The sequence below is a fragment of the Elaeis guineensis genome, chromosome 3, assembly GCF_000442705.2.
Source record: "Elaeis guineensis isolate ETL-2024a chromosome 3, EG11, whole genome shotgun sequence".
In the NCBI taxonomy this organism is placed as follows: domain Eukaryota; kingdom Viridiplantae; phylum Streptophyta; class Magnoliopsida; order Arecales; family Arecaceae; genus Elaeis; species Elaeis guineensis.
Genome location: NC_025995.2, coordinates 39,948,358 through 39,965,794, shown reverse-complemented (window position 1 = coordinate 39,965,794; position 17,437 = coordinate 39,948,358). Strand labels below are relative to the sequence as shown.

Below are 17,437 nucleotides of genomic sequence, written 5' to 3'. Positions count from 1 at the left end.
AAGATGATTTTTATCTTTTGTAAGTAAAATTTGATATTTTTGATTTTTTAATTAATAGAGAAGAGAAAAAAAAAAATAGAGGGGTTCTTAGGTCCGCATCCCATATATCGCATGGCATTACGGCCATGATCGTAATACAAATGCAAGCACGTTGTGGTGAAGTTTTTATTATTTATTTATTATTATTATTATTATTATTATTATTTTATTATTATTATTATTATTATTATTATTATTGTTGGTGAAATTTTAGAGTACAAATTTTTTTGTAATAAGTGGAAAGCAGGGTCAGCGTGCAATTGGGGATTTCGAAAGAAGGATGGGAGTGATGGTGCCAAAAGAATCCTACCAAATCAAAAAAAAAAAAAAAAAAAAAAAAAAAAAAAAAAAAAAAAAAAAAAAGAAGAAGATTCCGGCCAAGGACTAAGCTTTTCCTCCTGTCAGCCGCCCCTAAAGCCATCCTCGTCGTTCCTTTTCCGCCCTCACCTTCCTCATCCTCATCTCGAAGGAAGAAGAAGCGATGCTGGACATCAACATATTCCGGGCTGAAAAGGGGTTCGATCCCGAGCGCGTCCGCGAGTCGCAGCGCCGCCGCTTCGCCAATGTCGAGATCGTCGACGAGATCATCCGCCTCGACAAAGAATGGCGCCAGCGTAATAATCCCCTCTCAGAATAAATCAAAAAATTTCCATCTTTTCCCCTTTTGTTCTTTTGATCTCACGAGATCCCTTAAATTTAAATCCTCCAGGGCAATTCGAGCTCGAGAATCTGAGGAAGGACTTCAATCGCATCAACAAGGAGATCGCCCGCCTCAAGATCGTGAGTTCTTCTTCTGTCGCTTTTGTTTTCTTTCACGCTTCTTTTCAGTGATTTGGGATCGATCCAAGTTTCTCCTCTGGATTGGTGAAGGCAAAGGAAGATGCGACGGATATGATAAAGAGCACGGAGGAGAACAAGAAGCTGACGGCCGCGAAGGAGGTGGAGGTCCAGGAAGCAAAGTCCGCGGTGGATGCGAGACTCGAGATCGTTGGCAACCTCGTCCATGACTCCGTCCCCGTCAGCAATGATGAGGTCTCAGCGCCCTCGTGCAGGATTATTATTATTATTATTATTATTTGTAATTACTCTATTTTGGAAGATAACGGCTATAGATAGATATGAAATTTGCTTGCAGGCCAACAATGAGGTGATTCGGACATGGGGAGAGCGGCGGATGGAGGGGAAGTTGAGGAATCATGTTGACCTTGTCAAACTGCTTGATATTGTGGATCTAGAAAAGGGTATCCTCTAGATTATATTGCTTTTTTTTTGTTATGGTACCATTTCTAGTTCTTATTTTGTTATTTGAGAAGAAATTTTGATAATGCTCAGTGATGCCGAGCTGACCTGATATCAAATAGGATGTTCCTTTATATATGTATATTAAGAATTAGTAAATTTATTCTTGATGAAAAATATCTTGTGCTTGAAGTTGGTTAGTGAATGCTTAGCTTCATTGTTTCTTCGCTTAAATCACTTTGTTTGTTACCTCAGAAGATCTGAATCAATAGATGGAAAAGTCCGTATCTATGTAACTTGAATTCATGCTAAGTTGAATGTGTGGCTTTGTACATGTAAACAAATTTTATGTTGCCATATTTGTTGCATTTTGCTGAAAACAAGGGCGATGGTAACCTCACAGAGATTGTGGAATTTCACTATAGCAGGTTTTCTAAGGAAGGGTATTTTCAGCATGACTTGCTTGCTTTGTGCTCCTCACCGATCATTTCATCAATCAATAAACTGTTTGATCTGTAAATAGTATCATAAAAGATTACTTGGAGAATAGTTTTTGATCATTGAGTCACCATCATATTTTTTTAAAGTTCATACCTTGTTTTAATGACACCTATAACTGATACGAACATGTAAATGCCATGCTTTTGGTACCTATAGGTGCTGATGTAGCTGGTGGGAGAGGTTTCTATTTGAAGGGTGAGGGAGTCCTCTTAAATATGGCACTTATAAACTTTGGATTTGCATTTTTGAAGAAAAGAAAGTACCAACCAATGCAGACTCCATTTTTCATGAGAAAGGAAATAATGGCAAAATGTGCTCAGCTGGCCCAATTTGATGAAGAACTTTACAAGGTAAGCATTGAATGTCATTTTTTTTTCTGGTTCTCATAGTCCAGCTGATGGTTCGGGCTTTTCTGTACATGTTGCTCGATAGGACAATTTACTTCTTAGTTTAGCTGGAAATCTGAGTATTGATTGGTCTCTGGATGTTCACACATTTTATTGTTATGTTCCAAGACCTGAGTTACCTCTGCTCAAGGAGGTATTCTGTTTTAAGTATGACATATGTAACGCGAAAAGGATCTACATATTTTCATTGGTCAAATTAACATACATTTAGTGAACGATCTCATTTATGTTAATCAAAACCAGGTAGACCTTGAACGCAAATTTTCTAATTTTTTTACTTAACTAGCAGGTGTTGGAATGTTACAGTAACATAATGAAGCCACTCTGTAGGCCTTCTCCTTAATTTCATTACTTGTTCTCAGTTGAAGAAAAAGGAGATCTTAAAACTATTCTTTTAGTTTTGTAACTCGAGAACTTATTTTTCCTAAACCAAGAGCTGATGTGGAAGTTGATTGCTTGAGGATATGAGAAAGTGGATTTCTCAAAAAAATATTAAAGACAAGGGTGTGCTTTGGAGGCTGGTCTAGGAGAAAGTTTCCTGAGAGTTTTCAAAGCAGGTATGGTACCCTAGACAGAAGTTTCTTAGTACTAAGCTTGAGAACCAAGTGTTGGAATGGGAACAATGTTTTACTAATGTGATAAACCACCAATAAGTCATCTGAAAACAGAATTTCCATCCTTTTGGGTCTGTTTAGTGGTTGCAAGAAAATGAATCCTATAAAGAAGGTAAAGAAAAACAAAGTTTTTTCCTTAGCAAATGAGAGCTTCTGCTTCAAAAAATTGGTAAGCAGGAAGAGAAAAGAAAAAACATTTTATTTAGATTTTCTGTGGTCTGGGATATCAGAAAGGGGAAGGGGAAGATACGCTGATTTCCCTTTACATGGGGCCCTTGATTTTGCTCTCTCTCTTTTTTTTTTTTCTTCTCTTTGTTTGAGGGTTTTACTTGAAAAAGTTTAGGTTTCCAATTATCTGGAAAAGGTTTTTGAATTTGTAGATTTTTGCTGAACCAAACTAATTGTATACTGGGTTTTATGGGGTGTGTGCTCTTCTCTGTTTCTTCCTTACCACCGGATACATTTAGAGCATATCAAATAGATTTTTGGCTCTGAGCAAGAAGGTGAATATGATAGAGGATTAGTGATTATCTTTTCAAGGTATCATATATTGGATAAGTGAGATGCATCGTGAGTCGAGCTAGAAAATCTAACAAGTTTTACCATAATTTGTATGATTAGTAGCATATGTTTAGATGGTATCCTTAGGTTATGAACCTAATTCTGATTCATTTTATATGTCTTAATCAATTTCAATGGTAATTATTAGGGATTGTAAACTGAGATGCATAATCTGTTTCTTTCATATTATATATGCTTTGCGGTTTCTCAACAGGATACATGTTTTGGATGTATTAGACGCACTAAATTGGGCATTCCTGGCTAATTGCCTATGGATTGTAATTGCTAAAATAGGATTAGGATGCAAGTGTTTTGGGTCATCAATGTAGTTTAAGGTTTAAGATGTTTACCTGAATCAATAGTGAAGACGAAGTCTTGGTTTCTTTAAGGGACCATGGCCCATATATGCAGGGGAAAGGCTAATGGTAAGATGAAAAACTTTTGATGAAGAAAATAAAATCCTTCCATTCCCTTTGTTCTTTAGTTCTTCCTTCTTCTTTTTTCCTTTGTCTATTCATGTATTTGATCAACCCATGAGCACATGCCTCTTTTAGATTTTTTATGTAAATATCTGAAAACGTTTACAGATTCAGTTACTATAATTAAAGACAATCTGTCTAAGAGAAAAATGATTGAAGTTCTTGTTGAGAAGCTTGCAAGCGAAGATTTGTACATTAAGTTTTATTTTTATTCTTTTTTTTTTTGGGTAAACTGTTTGTTAACTTCTGAGCTAGTGCTCTGATCATCAAAGATATTATTGTCAAATATCAAAAAATGGACTAGTAAGTATTAGATGATGCAAGGTTTGCCATACCGTGCCGAACCAGTCGGTACACCCCATCTGTACCTGATCGGTGGGGAACCGGCACGATTCGGCCAGTAAAATCGGTACACCGGCTTTATCGAAGAAAAAAGAACGGAAAGTGAGAAAGAGAGAGAGAGGGGAGGGGAGGGAGGGAGGTGGGAGCCGTTGGAGGCCGCGGTGGCCGGCTGCGGCCATCGGAGGGCTTTCGAGCCCCGTATCGCCCGATAGGACTTTCAAGAGAGCAAAAAAGAGAGAGAGACGCTCGGAGGGGGGCGAAGAATCTACAGGACGGACGGTGCCTCCGTTGCGAGGCTCCCGGTGGCCGGCGAGCCGACGCCAACGGCTGAGGGCGGTCGAGCGGGCGGAGCCCCTCTGCGGCTCCATCCCCTTCTTTTTCGAAACAGACGTTGTCTGTTTCGATTTTTTCTTTTTTTTTTTGTTTTAAACTTATGAAGTCGGTAACTGGGTTGCCGATTTAAGAATTTAAAAAAAAAAAAAACAAAAATCGTGAAGCGGCAAATCATTTGCCGACTTCACTTAAAACCATGTTTTTTAAAAAAATTGCGAAACAGGGGCGTTGCCCCTGTTTCACGCCTGCGGCGCCATGCGCGTGGACTGCGCCCTCCGACGGCCACGGCGGCTAGTCGGAGGCCGTTCGGCGGCCCGCCGGCTCCTTCCCCTCCCTCTTTTTTTTTCTTCCTCTTTCTCTCTCTCTATTTCTCTCTTTTTTTCTTCCGGTTCGGATCGTCGGTTCGGTACGGTATGAAATCATACCGAACCGTACCACCGGCCGGTCGAAACGGCCGGTGGTACCGGTTCAGCATACCTTGAGATGATGGATTTGAATTTGCATGATTCCAGTCTTGTGATGTGAAAATCTGTTGCTTGTTGCTTTCTAATCTTCTAGGTCCATTATTGTGCACCACGTAACTGCCCAATTTTTTGATTGCAAGGGATTCCTATATAAGGATTCTGCAAGGGAGCACATGCCATAAATAAGATTTCAAAATGAAATCTATGTAGCAGAAGCATATGAGGTGGGGAGGATTTGTTAGTAGCATAGTGCTACATGATTCATTTACTTTAGAATAGGGTTTGAAATGGGCATGGTTGATTAAGACACCCCTTCACAAACTTGGCCCAAAAAATCTTCAACCTTCAGGTCGGGTCTAACCTTGAGAATTTCACCAAATGCTAGGTCCCAAACCCAAGCCAGGCCTAAAGGCTTTACTAGGCTTGATTTTACTAGGGCTTCTTGAGCTATAGAAACCTTCATGACGATGATGGTCAACATGGTCAACTAGATGCTGGCTTCAATCATGGAGTTGACAATGATGGTGGATGCTTCACAAGATGAGAATTCTATGGGGATAATGCCACAAAGGTTGACATGGGTTAGGAGTGCGAGAGCCATTGCTTGGAGTAGCCAAAAAATAAGAAGGGAGATATCTAGCTAGTGACCTTCTGTTAAAGGAAGTGGTCATATAAGGCTGTCAAACATGGAGAGAACACATGGGCTCTCAAACAATTCAAGATTTTTAATATATGCACATACATTGAAAAATATTTATCAGTAAAAAATTTATATTTACCTCAAGTTCTGGGCTGGGCCTTGGCCAAGCCAAGGAGCTACTTGAACTTGGCTTGACCTGACAAGCCTCAGGCTGGTTGGTGCCCATTGCTATGCCCACTTCAGAATTAATTTTGATTATTGTCTACATTTTTTGATTTAATTACAACTAGAGCTTTTGAGGGCCATATCTTGATATTAAGGCATCAAATCATACATATGTATTTATTATATATAAACTGTAAAAAAAAATTTCTTCCAATAAACCTTCGTGGCTCTTAGATTTAGTATGATTCATAGTTGCTGTCAGACTAAGCTGCTTCATAAACTTCTTGTAGGTTGTATCTTCATGCCTTTCTGTTTGATCTCAGTTTTTGTTGCTAGATATAGAAGTGGTATGGGTGTGGATCTAGGGGAAGCAAATATCTTAGTAAGGAAGCACTTGTGAAATAAGTTCACATTTGAGATTCTGTGAAGATTCTAAAGCTGGCGTCTTGCCCGGGGTACAAGATTCCAGGTACAATGCACTGTTAGAAGGGTTCCATGTGTTATCAATGTCTATTAACTAAAATCTCTTCCATGATGAACAAGATTGTAGGCCCTTATTGGTCAGATGGAAAATTTGGGTGAGGTTGATAAAACATTTGCATGGGTTAAGCATGGCGGACTCCATTTGACTGGGAGTACGGCTTCCAGTATCCAATAATTGAGGCTTGTATCTTGTCCACCCAACTTGCCTTCAACTTCTCGCAATCCTGACCATCTAATTTAAGCTTGAATGCATTTTGCTCTAGCTGGTTCATGTCTAGTTCTATTTTGGATATTTAGGGGCTTAGTTGTTGTCTTTATATTTCTCAGTAGTGTTTTAAAATATGTTGCATATGGCCACATGTGCACCCATGCGGTCCTTGACCGCATCACACTGCACCTATTGCCTCTATGTGGTCATATTGCATATGGATTGAAAAGGTGGTCCACTTAGCATTTGCAGCTACTTATGCGGCCTGTTTAGTACTGTGAGGCTGCACATGTGAGCTTGTTTAGCAGTCCGTAACTGTATATGCAATCCACTCTCATGTAGGCCTGTGTAGATAAAGTGGCTTCGAACTGAGGGTTAGGTTTGTTATTGTTTTTCAGGTAGGTCTGATATGAATGCTGATAATATTAAAATACTGATTGTGTTCTAATTATTTCTATTTGGTTAGGTACTAAGTAATAAGTGCTAATTATTGGTTGTTATTGTTATTAATATTGCTCTTCTGCATCCAAAAAAAAATATTACATCATTATTGCTGTTACTGTTGTATTTAATGTATCATATCTATTTTTAAATAGTTAAAAATTAGTGACCTCATAGGCACCTGCATATGTGGTCCTCTGACTGCTCGCATACCTCAAATGCCTTTCAAAACATTGTTTTTTATGCCCCTCCATTGTTGCTCATAATGTTCCTTTAATGTAATGGGGATATTTTCATTTTCGCTTTTTTAACAAAAGTATTTGTTGCCTAGAAAGATAGCAATCCAAGAGGAGGGGTGAATTGGGTTCTTTAAAAATTTCAACTAAATCTAAAATCTAAACAAGTGATTTAAATTCTTCTAACTTAGGTAGTTGTGAGGTGATTGTAATATGCTACAGAGGAATTATAATATTAGAGGCAGCAATGCAAGAATTGAAACAGATAAAGTAAAGCAAAGGCATAACACAAATACAAAGAAATTTATAGTGGTTCGATGCAACCCCGCACCTATATCCACTCCCCAAGTTTTTTTGAAAATTTCATTATAATCTCTCGATTACAGCATGTTTGTTTTATCTGGATTCACAAACAAATCCAATTGATTTTTGGGATTACCAATCACAACCTATATATCGATTGTTTTTTGGGATCACAATCAATCCAGATAGTTTTATGGGCTCACCAACCACAACCTATATATTGATTATTTTTCGAATTCACAATCAACTTAGTTGGTTTTACATGCTCACCAACCAAAATCTACAATGTCCAATTTCGGGCTTGGACGGGTCTAAACCTCAAGTTTTTTATCCCTAAAGAAACTTGTAAAGAAAATAAAATATAAGAATACAGAATTTTAGCACAAATAAAAAGAAAATGAAAATTCTTTTTAACTTGGAGAAAGTCGATGAAGAGTTGCTCCTTTGATACTTGATTTCTCTTTTTTGATGCTTGGGAGGATATTGTTGATGATGGAAAAAATTGCTTTTGAAAGCTTACTAAAATCAGTGCACAAAAATTTTCTCTTTTTTCTTTTCAAAGATGTTTAATGGAGCTCTCACAAATTGATTGATTTCTCTTTTCAATTTTATTTTTTGCTTCTCAATTGATTTTCTTGTCTTTAAAAGTCTTGGAGGTGGCTGGAGAACAAGTTTTGGCCATTGGAGAGCTTAGAGTAGCCGTTAGATCCAAAAATTAGTCATTGAAAAAGTGTAGAAAACTAGCCGTTATTGCAGTTCCGTGCTTGCGGTCGAGTCCAATTTTTTTAGGGTGGACTCCAGCTGTCCTGGGGTCGATCTGAGCTGCAGTCATGAAAATGCAGTCTTCTGTCTTCTCTGAGAGAATCGGTTCATATTATTTACGAGTCAACTCGAGCCTGTCAGTCTTCTTCCAACGTGCCAGAGTCGACTTCTCTTTCATGGGGTTGATTCCACTAAGTCTGAAACTTGAAAAATCATCTTGAATTGCCTTGACTTAGCTTCTTTTGAGGAAATCTTTTCTATGGATGAATTCTTTAATTTAATCATCTGGGAATTCCTACATTCATTCTTGAAACACATGATTAAAATTATAATTATTCAAAGTTTTGAAATCATTAAAATCAATCATAGGATCAATAATTTCTCCATTTTTGATGATGACAAAACTTTGAGTATATGCGCAACAAAGCATATTATGTGTTTCAATTAATTTTTCAATATGCAATATGAAGTGAATAACTAGATACATGTAAGCATACATTTCATGAATGTTTCATTTCATCTTAAATTTAGATTTCAAGAATTTGATATCAAACTTTAATACATATGCTCATTTCATGTTATTATTTCAAGGCAGATGAGCATTTCAAACTTTAATGCATATCAACTTGAGCATTTAAGTATATACTCAACACACCATTTCTCCCCATTCTTGACATCATCAAAATGCACAAGGGAAGGAAATGATTCATCAAAATCGACTCAAATCAAATCAAATTCTGAAAATTTGCATTAAATTTAGATTTTTATAGCTTCCCCCTTTTTTAAAGTATCAAAAGTTGTATTAAAGAGAATAATGCATGTCTCCTTTTTGAATTCAATTTTTGAACAATATAGTCTTGAAAATACTTCTCTTTTTGATACTGAAGCAGATCATTCAAAAACATATCACAAGAATTTATCTCAAACAATGTAATAGCAAGAATATAGCTATAAAAGTTCAGATTTGAGACAGCATATTTTTCTTTTGCCAAAAGAGAAAGCAATAGAATTTAAGGCAAAAATAAACTACCTGATACCAATTATGAGAATTATAATACCAATGGAAAGAAGTTTGAGTTTATTTCTTTGAAAAATAATTAATTTAAAATAGAAAGCGATCAATTTAATTCTTCTTGGTATCAAATATTTTGAGATTTAATCCAAATAGCAACTATCCAAAAAGTATCTTTCTTTTTTTGATCAATATAGATTTAAAAACATATCTCCCCCTTTGAAAAGTATGCAGTAAATTTCGATTGAATTTTGGGACAATAGATATTCAAAAATTTTCTCCCCCTTTTTGAATAAAACAGATGCATCAAGTAGATTCTTAAATTTACTTACAAAATTGCTTTAGACTTGAAAGATCCAAAAGAGATAGAGCTTTTCAAAACTAAGTATGTTGAGTAGATGATTTAAAGCAAAACATAAGACATATTTAGTTTTACATAAATTATTTCTTTCTCTTTTGAGAAGTATCAATCAATTTGATACATTAAGATATCAATTTTTAGAATTTGTCTCAAAGATATAATGTTAAAGTTATGCAAAATATATTTGAGACAAAGTAATCTTTTTGTTTTGCCAAAAGATAAATAACTAGAGTACAGGGCAATGATAATCCGTTTGATATCAATTATTTTGAAAATCAAATCAAATAGCAATTGTCTTGATACCAGTTAGAGATTTTCCATTATTCTTCAAAAAGATAATTTTATCCTTTTCATAAGAAGTTTAAGCAATTAAGTTCAGAAAAAGATATTAATTTCTTGGATTTGTTTCAAATGATATTTATAAAAAATATAGCTTTGCAAAATCAGATTTGAGATAAGGCATTTTTTTTTTGTTAAAAAGTAGATAATCAAATGCAAGGCAAATAGTAAGCTGTCTGATACCAATTGATTAAAATTGAAATTCTCCTTAAATATTTAGCTTTAAGGATAAATAACAGCTTTCTTGAAATATTTTGCCTATTGTCAATTAAAAAAAATAAGAAGAGTATTTTTAAACTTATTTTTCGATATCAATCAATCGAAACAAAGTATGAATGTTCATCAATACATTCACTTTTAAGATCAAAAAAATGATTTTTTGATACTAATTAATTATCAAAAAGACTGATGATATGATCAAAATATGAGAAGTATGAATAGTTGCTCAAAACGAAGTAAACGATCAAAATTACATAAATGCTCAAACAACTACATATGATTAAATCAAAATAAGTAAACTTCTCTCATTAAGTTCGAAAATCATTTCTCCTTTTAATTTTGATTTCTCTCCCTATTTTTAATGGTAAATGCTAGAAGATTTAATTTTCTTAATTCTCTCTTTTTTCTTTCAAAGAATGCACATTTATTTAATTAAAAGCAAGCATTGCAAGAACACATTTTTCTCTCTCTTAGTTTCATAAACCAAGCAGATTTTCAATCAAGCAAATAAGCGTCAAACAATGAACAATCGTTAAGTATACTCAATTTCCAAAATGAAGTCACATTTCCATTGATTTCCAAATGGAAATGACAGAGATGATGATTACAAAAGGTGATCAATACATCCAAAATGCATGAAACCAAAAATTTCTACCAAAAGGTGGATTGCTAGAAACACTAAGGCTCTACAAGATGAGTCCTAGCATCTTAAGCAAGTAGGTCAGGATAATCCTAAGATGATGGTCTAGGCTAGATAGAAGCAGAGGGTGGCCTAATACCTCTAGATGGCTGTCTTGGAACATCCCTCGCTAATTGTGAGCTCTCTCCTTATCTGCTGTGCCTCAAGAATGTATCTCTGAATCTCTGCATAGACTGAAGTGATGATCCTGATGGAAATTCTCAACAAATGCATCCTCATCTAGTCTATCAGATATTCGTGAGCTGCTCTCTGGATGGTTGGTTTGTGAAGGAGCGGTTTCTATCTGCTCTATTATCTCTTTAGTCCTGACATCCGCTGTAGCATGAGTGCCGGCATCTAAAGTGTAATCTTTTGAAGAATGTGAAATATAATCTTGATGTCTCCCTTCGATACGAAGAAGATTCTATCGATCATATGATGTAGTCACCGCTTCTCCATACTCAGCTGGCTGGCACTGTATCCTCAGCATCGTCTCGATTCAATACAAATCTCAAATATGTCGCTGCTTGAAATGATCCAAGATGATCCCATCGGTCGGTATATGTAGCGTGCGTCCAATGCTATCAATGTCCATCTTAATCTATACGCCTTTCACTTTGAAAACTAGACTTTCGATTATTTTGATGCTTGGTCCTTTCTTGCATGGGAGAACTACTTGGAGAAGTCCTAAATTTTTGAATTTTTACACGGAACTTCTTCCTTTATACGAGTTGCTTCCGAGGTGCCATTAGAGAACAAGGACCACAAGAAATCAGGTAGAAATGAGAGAAAAATTTTGAATTTGGTGGTAGTGGGGTTTGAAAGGAATACAGCTCGAGAAAATTGAAAAAGGGATGATAGAGCTTTGGAACATTTCAATTAAGAAATCTGTCCCACACACAGAGGTCGACTCCTATTAAATCAAGAGTCGGCTCCTGAAGAGGGGTCGACTCTAGCAAAACTGTGAGTCGGCTCCTTGCAGAACTGTTTCTCCTTTTGGAATCATAAGTCGACATTCCAGGTCCAAGAGTCGACTCCCCAAAGAAGAAAATAGTTCAAAAAATTTTTAATTCAAGAAAAAAATTAGCTCAGATAGAATAGGAGTCAAAGGTAAATCAAGTCAATGATCAAGAATGATATTTGAATCAGAATAAATGAATCATGTTGGGGGATCAAAAGTAATCAACTTGAACATGATCAAATCAATGGAGAATTAAATAAGGGCTCTAAGGGTGAGGTTCAATTAGGAGATTTTCAAACCCTCAAGGATTAAGCTACAATGCAATGCAAATCCACAACATCAAGCATACGATCTTTTATGACTGAATATATTATCTTGTTTTTTAGGTGAAGCAATTTTTGAGATATTTCAATAATTACATATCTTATGAAAATGTCGAAAGTTGATTTTTGAGATTTTCACTCAAATATTTTTAGATGCAAACAAGCTTATTTTAATTAAGTTCTTCGAATGTTTAGCAAAATATAAGGAATTAAAAGAATAGCTGAATTTAAGGTAAAACTTATGCTCATAGCAATCAAAATGACATAAGGACTTATGAGAGCATAAAGATCAATATATTAAACACTCAAGTCAAGGAATTATAGCAAACACTGAAAAATCATCAAAATCAATCAATAATGGAAAATAACTTGAGCAAACAATAATGGTATGATGTGTGAAAGATTTAGCTTTTACCAAATATTATCATCCATCCATTTCAAGTCCAAAGCATCCATTTTCAAGAATTTACTCTTTTTATGCCCTTGGATGCTTGGCATATCTGCAAAATTATTTTTTAATTTTTGATATTCAAGCTTTTTTGGGTCCATTGGAGTTAGTGCATATGGTTCTCTTTGGAATCCAAATTTGTTTAATCAAAATATGATCATTTTTTTTAATATTATATTCTGAAATTTTGTTGCATATTTTATTACACTTAAAACAAATTATAGAATGATTTTCATGTGATGCTCTAGAAAATATATCTTGATTAATTTTTATTTTCTTAAAGAGTTAAAACCAATTCGAGATTTATTGAAAACAGTTTTTTGATTGTTTAAGATTAATTGAAGCTTTTGTGAATCAAATGCAAACTTTTCAAGTATAGGCTTCAATGTTTCAATCTCTTTTCTTAGTTCAGTATTTTTTTCTATAAAAGATTTTTCAGATTTCAAAAGATGTTCTTTTACCTTATCCAAAGGGTTCTTTTTTTTCAGAAGATCTTCTTTTTCAATCAAGAGCTTATTCTTTTTTTTAGTTAAAATCAAATTTGATTTCTTAAGCTCTTTATTTTTCAGTCTTAACTTTTTAAAATCGCTCATTAATTTATGAAAGGCTTCAAACAACTCATCAAATATAAATTCAAATTTTTTTTTTTATATTTACCTCATCATTGTGAATCATTAGCTAACGATTGGCGGCACTATATTCCTCATTTTTCTTATCTTTGCCTTGCTCTCCCTTAATCATTGCTTTTTTTCTCCTCTGTTTTTTGTTCTTTTTCTTCCTTTCATCCTCATGAGCCATGAGGCATATGTTGGAGAGAGCTTCCTTATCATTTTGGAAGTTTGATTTTTTTTTGATTTGCTTCCTCATAAGTAGCTTTCAATTTATTCCATACTTGTTTAGCTGAAATACATGAAGAAATTGTATTAAATTCATTCATATCTATTGAACAATAAAGCATATTCATGGCCTTAGCATTTAGTTGGGCCATTTTTTTTATCATGCTCAATTAATGTATTCGTTATGTGTGGACAATTGACTATAATTTTTCATAAATTATAATCATATGCTTGTATAAAGATTTTTATCTTAGTTTTTCAATGTATGTAATTTGATCCATTTAATAATACGGGTCGATCTATAGAATGACCTTCATTAAAAATGGATTCAAGTTGGATTGCCCTGATCTTTCGCTCAAGACCACTAGGTCAACAAATAATATTATAGCATCTGCTCTGATATCATTTGTTGTTCAGAAAGGTAGCAATCCAAGAGGGGGGTGAATTGGATTTTTTAAAAATTTTAACTAAATCTAAAATTTAAACAAGTGCTTTAAATTATTCTAACTTGGATAGCTGTGAGGTGATTGTAATATGCTACAGAGGAATTATAATATTAAAGACAGCAATGCAAGAATTGAAACAGATAAAGTAAAGCAAAAGAGCGAAAGGCACAATACAAGGATAGAAATTTATAGTGGTTTAGTGCAATCTCGCCCCTACATCCACTTCCAAGTTTTTTTTGGAATTTCATTATAATCTCTCTAATTAAGCATGTTTGTTTTATCTACGCTCACAAACAAATCCAATTGATTTTTTGGGATCACCAACTACAACCTATGTATCGATTATTTTTTGGGATACAATCAATCCAGTTGGTTTTACGGGTTCACCAATCATAATCTATACATCGATTGTTTTTCGAGTTCACAATCAACCTAGTTGGTTTTATGGGCTCACCAATCAAAACCTACCATATCCAATTCTGGGCTTGGACAGACCTAAATTCTAAGTTTCTTTCTCTAAAGAAACTTGTAAAAAAATAAAATACAAAAATGCAGAATTTTAGTACAAATAAAATAGAAAATGAAAACTCTTTTTGGCTCAGAGAAGGTCGATGAAGAGTTGCTTTTTTGATGCTCGACTTCTTTTTTTTGATGCTTGAGAGGATGTTGATGATGGAAAAGATTGCTCTTGAAAGCTCATTAAAATCTGTGCACAAATTCTCTCTTTTTCTCTTCTTAAAGATGTTTAATGTAGCTCTCACAAATTGATTAATTTCTCTTTTCAATTCTTTTTTTTGCTTTTCAATTGGTTCTCTAGCCTTTAAGTGTTTTGGAGTTGGCTGGAGAACAAGTTTTGGCCATTGGACAGCTTGGAGTAGCCGTTAGGCCTAAAAACTAGTCGTTAGAAAAGTACAGAAAATTAACCGTTATTGCAGTTTTATGCTTGGGGTTGACTCTAATTTTTTTGGGGTCGACTCTAGTTGTCCTAGGGTCGACTCTAGATCTTCATGGGTCAACCCGAGCTGTAGTCCTGAAAATGCAGTCTTCCGTCTTCTCTAAGAGAGTCGGCTTGTATTGTTCATGAGTCGACTCGAGCCTGTGTCAGTTTTCTTCCAATGTGCCAGAGTCGATTCCTCTTCTTTGGGGTCGATTCCATTAAATCTGAAACTTGAAAAATTCTTTTGAATTGCCTTACTTAGCTTCTTTTGAGGAAATCTTTTCTATGGATGAATTCTTCAATTTAATCATCTGAGAATTCCTATATTCATCTTTGAAACACATGATTAGAATCATAATTATTCAAAATTTTGGAATCATCAAAATCAATCTAGGGTCTACAGCATCCATCAATTTTGCTGAATTATATTTTATTATATTTGTTGTTGTAGGTGAATTAGGCTGGAGACACTTGCCTTGATGTATTCTCCTAAACTCTTCCATGGTCGGAAATCCATAAACCAAAATTATGGTGATTTTATATTTTTAAGAGGGCCCATTTAGCAAAGTTTAATTGTGGCATTCTATAGAAGCGACATGCCACATCAATTCCTGGATGTGGTGAGTTGTAGGCAAGGGTTCTCACATTTTAATGGATGGATGTGGATAAAGAAAGTATAGCAAAGTAGGATACATTTAGCAACTTGGAATATAGGGTCGTTGACAAGAAAATAGATGGAACTGGTAGATACAATGGCTAGGAAGAGAGTTGACATGGCATGCTACGGATATTAAGTGGATAGGAAAAAAGGCAAAGCTGGCAAGACATGTTGTATATGTTGAAATATAGGAAAAGATAGGAATAAAAATGGAGTAGGAATTGTCGTGGATAAGAGTTTAAAAGGATGAGGTTGTAGACATTAAGAGAGTAGGAGATAGGATAATCTTGATAAAATTAGGACTGAAACTGGATCGGATACCAGCATATCTATATCCATATTTGTTTTGTTTGGCAAATACAAATATGGATATGGATATTATTTGGATGCAAAAATTCATATCCATATTTGTTTTAAATAGATATGGATACAATTCGAATATTGGAAGTATGGATATAATCATGGATATAAGTTAGATAATTAAATTTTATGACTATAGAATCAAAGATATTACTAAATAGATGATAAATCTGTAAAAACTCAATCTAAATGCTGATTCTCAAAATATTAGCATTCCATCAATATTCAAATACAGAATGCAATGCTTGTTGGAGGAAAAGTAGAACTTCAGATTTTATTGAACTGAGGACTGCAATTTATACATGCTAAATCATAACTGAATTCTTTTAAACTAGGACCAACTATACCGCGAACACATGACTCAACAAATCAGCAACAAATTTCCCATAACTCCATAAAAACAGAACTCCACTTAACAACTAAAATTTGACTCAATCAAAAATTGAACTTGACATAACAAACACATAACTTCAACAAACACAATCTAAACTAATTCTGCATTAGTTACTAACACACTCCCCCTTAACAGGGCCGGCCCTAGGGCGGGTCGAATTGGGCGACCGCCTCAGGCCCCAATTTTTCTTATTCCCGAATAAATGATCCTAAACATCTTTTTTCTTTTTTTTTGGTGAGCCAAACGTCTTTCTAATTCCCGAATAAATGATCCGAAACGTCTTTCTGATCCCCCGACCTTCTCTCTCGCTTGCTTTCGACGTAGCCTTCGAATTCCTGTGGCGATTGCAGTGCCATGACGTCGGAGGCTTTGGATCTCATCTCGATTTAAAGGCCTTGATCTTCTAATTTTTTTCTCACAAAATCATCATAAAAAATCCCTTGATTTCTCCCTGTTCACCGATGGTTCTTCTTTGCTTTGGGCACCAAAAATCAGATCAAAATTCATCAAAAAGCTAGGTAAATTTCTTCAATCCTCCTTCAATCTGCTACAGATTTGTAAGCTTGACTTTTTGCCGATTTACTGCCAGAAAAATCTTTGAAATCTCAGTTGAGCAAGTTCTCCTGTTTTTCCATATTGGGTTTTTTTTTGATCCTTCCGGCGCCGTTGGGCCGTCGGCGGTCATCGAAGCCTGTGGTTGTCATCGTCGGGGATCGCCCTTTCAGTTGTGGGTGGCGTTGGCCAGAGAGGAGGAATATCCCTTGCCTCAGAAATAAGGGGACAAAGAGTCCCCTGTTCCATTAAAGAAAAGAAAGGATGCTTGTTCTCTCTTTTACCGTGGAAGAAGAAGAAGAAAAAAGAAAAGAAAAGAAAGTAAAAGAGAACAAAAAGAAAAAAAGAAAGAAAAAGAAGAGAGGGCTGCAAAAAGTCAAACCAATGCATTGCGCAAATGAAGATTACAACACCAAAATTGGTGTGGCTCTACTGACTTTGTTTTTACAAAAACCAACTGTCAAATATTGATTACAAAGAAATTATAAAAAATTTTGCATCACAAAATGCATGTAGATTAATTTTTTAATGATAATTAATGTTTAAAGTATGTTAAGTTTTAATAGAGTAAGGTCCCTTTTTTTCATTTGGCCTCGGGTCTAAAAAATGCCAGGAGTGGCCCTGCCCCTTAATGCAGAAATTTACAACACTTAGCATTTCTCTCAAGTATGCAAACTTCTCAAATGAAAGTGGTT

The 17,437-nt window shown here is 35.1% G+C and overlaps 1 protein-coding gene across 2 annotated transcripts in view; it reads left to right on the top strand.

Annotated features, from left to right (window-relative positions):
- The first annotated feature begins 388 nt into the window (after positions 1 to 388).
- LOC105035665 (serine--tRNA ligase) overlaps positions 389 to 17,437 on the top strand; it is a 37,922-nt gene continuing 20,873 nt past the window's right edge. Inside the window, exons 1-5 of one of the 2 annotated variants that reach the window (XM_029262015.2) lie at positions 389 to 653; positions 749 to 819; positions 910 to 1,071; positions 1,175 to 1,280; positions 1,936 to 2,129. In XM_029262015.2, the coding sequence (XP_029117848.2) occupies positions 521 to 653; positions 749 to 819; positions 910 to 1,071; positions 1,175 to 1,280; positions 1,936 to 2,129 (666 nt within the window). In that variant the 5' untranslated portion in view covers positions 389 to 520. The remainder of the gene's footprint in view (positions 654 to 748; positions 820 to 909; positions 1,072 to 1,174; positions 1,281 to 1,935; positions 2,130 to 17,437) is intronic. The other variant, XM_010911302.4, reaches the window with a different exon arrangement.